The 2,035-nt window shown below is 52.0% G+C and overlaps 1 protein-coding gene across 1 annotated transcript; it reads left to right on the forward strand.

Annotated features, from left to right (window-relative positions):
- Nucleotides 1–265: 265 nt before the first annotated feature.
- Nucleotides 266–1,759, forward strand: LOC121837944 (the record flags this gene model as incomplete). The annotated part of the gene is made up of 1 exon (XM_042293857.1): nt 266–1,759. A coding segment is annotated over one exon (1,494 nt), but the record flags the coding sequence as incomplete, so codon positions are not given.
- Nucleotides 1,760–2,035: the final 276 nt, after the last annotated feature.

Here is a 2,035-nt window from a genome sequence, read left to right on the forward strand (position 1 = left end):
CCTCTCTATCCGACAACAACAGCTTCAACTTACTCATTAAAAAAATTTACCACCGTTCCCATCTTAAGCCTGGGCAAAGGCCTTCGGCCTACCCCTTTGGTCAACCCTTCCACACATTCATGAACACACCGGTCCCTGTTTTCCTCTGACGACTTCGCAGATACCTGCCGAACCAGGGCCAGCATTTCCGAAGGCCCGACCGACGGTTCCGTGGCGAATTTGGGACCCTTTTCCAAAATGTCCGTCACTTCTGCCGGAGCTGGACATTTTGGAAAAGGGTCCCAAATTCGCCACGGAACCGTCGGTAGGGCCTTCGGAAATGCTGGCCCTGGTTCGGCAGGTATCTGCGAAGTCGTCAGAGGAAAACAGGGACCGGTGTGTTCATGAATGTGTGGAAGGGTTGACCAAAGGGGTAGGCCGAAGGCCTTTGCCCAGGCTTAAGATGGGAACGGTGGTAAATTTTTTTAATGAGTCTAAGTTGAAGCTGTTGTTGTCGGATAAAGAGGGGGGGTTTGTTGTGGTGCCTGAAGGTATGTTTCAGGAAAGAGCGAGACAGGCGGTGCTTAAGAATTTCAGAAGTGTGTCGGGAGTGGAGCTGAAGAGGGTAAAGGCCAGGGCAGTGAGGCTTTGCGGTCAGCTTGGGTTGGAGGGCCTCGGGAAGTCTGTGTCGGGGGCCAAGGGCCTCAATCTCGAGGTGTTCTTCTCCGTGAAGACCCATAAGGAGCTCAGGCCTTTTAGAGCTATCGTTACCCAGAGAGACTCCTGGCAGCTTCATGTATCTTCTTTTCTTCAGCGCCACCTGTGTGTGCTCACGTTGGATGATCATTTTCGTATTTGCAATTCTGAGGCCCTTGTGGATTACCTCCGAGAAGACAATCCGGGAGGGTGTGATTTAGTGTCTCTGGATGTCGAGGATATGTTCTACTCAATACCCCATGGTGAATTGATGAAAGCGGTGGAAGAGTGCATTCAGTCCAGTGGGTCGGTGGCTTTTATGAACTCGACGGGTTTGGCGGTGGAATCCTTTTTGGAGTTGTTGACTTTTTACTTGAGTTCCACCTATATCACGTTTGAAGGCGAAATTTTTCTGCAAAAGAGTGGGATTTGTATTGGGTCGAGTGTGGCGCCTATCCTTAGTGATTTATATCTGGCGAGGTGTGATAGAGCCATAGCGGAGTCGTTGGATTGTCGGGTTTTGAGAGTTTTTCGATATGTTGACGACTACCTTGTTGTGTTTAAAGATAGCCTGGGCCCCAACCGGGATAGTGTGTGTGTGGAAGTCTTGGCTTCCTTTAAGGAATGCTCCACCGGGTTATCGTTTAAGTACGAGACACCTACGGGAGAGGGGTTGCAGTTTTTGGACCTGAGGCTCACTCTTCAGCCGTCACACACCTGTTGGGCCTATGAGCCACGCTCTAAGAAGAGGCTTTTGCCATACGGCTCCGCGCACTCAAAGCTTGTGAAGCGTGCGATCACTACGTCGGGTATGCGCGCCCCTTTGCTCAAGTCATGCCACCATAGGTGTGAGGACAGCCTGCTTTCACAGGTGTCTAGGCTGACCTCTGCGGGATACCCGGTGGCGATGATTGTGGGAGTGGCTGAGTCCCTTTTTAAGGTGTTCGGAGGTAGAACCAGTCCTAAGGCGAGGCAAAAACCGACAACCAGACCAGTGGTGGTGCCCTACATTCACGCCCTCTCACATCAAGTCAAGCGCGTGGCCAACAAGTATAAGGTGCCTGTGGTGTTTTCGGCGCCCCGGAAGTTATCTCGATTATGCTCCGCCGTTAACCGAGGGTTGAACAGGGATAACCACTGTGATGTTAACCACCGCGATCCGTTTGTCTCATGCGCAGTAGGGGTTGTATACCAGATCCCCTTCACATGTGGTCGGGTTTACATTGGACAGACAGGGAGGTGTGTGAACGTGAGGGCGAGGGAGCATTCCCTTGCTCTCCGTTCCTCACCCTCTGGCCACCTTGCGGTACATTGTAGTAGGTGCGGCTGCGTTCCCCTGTTCATTGAGTTGACGATCTTG

Source organism: Ixodes scapularis, unplaced genomic scaffold, assembly GCF_016920785.2.
Source record: "Ixodes scapularis isolate PalLabHiFi unplaced genomic scaffold, ASM1692078v2 PGA_scaffold5__190_contigs__length_132052651, whole genome shotgun sequence".
NCBI lineage: Eukaryota > Metazoa > Arthropoda > Arachnida > Ixodida > Ixodidae > Ixodes > Ixodes scapularis.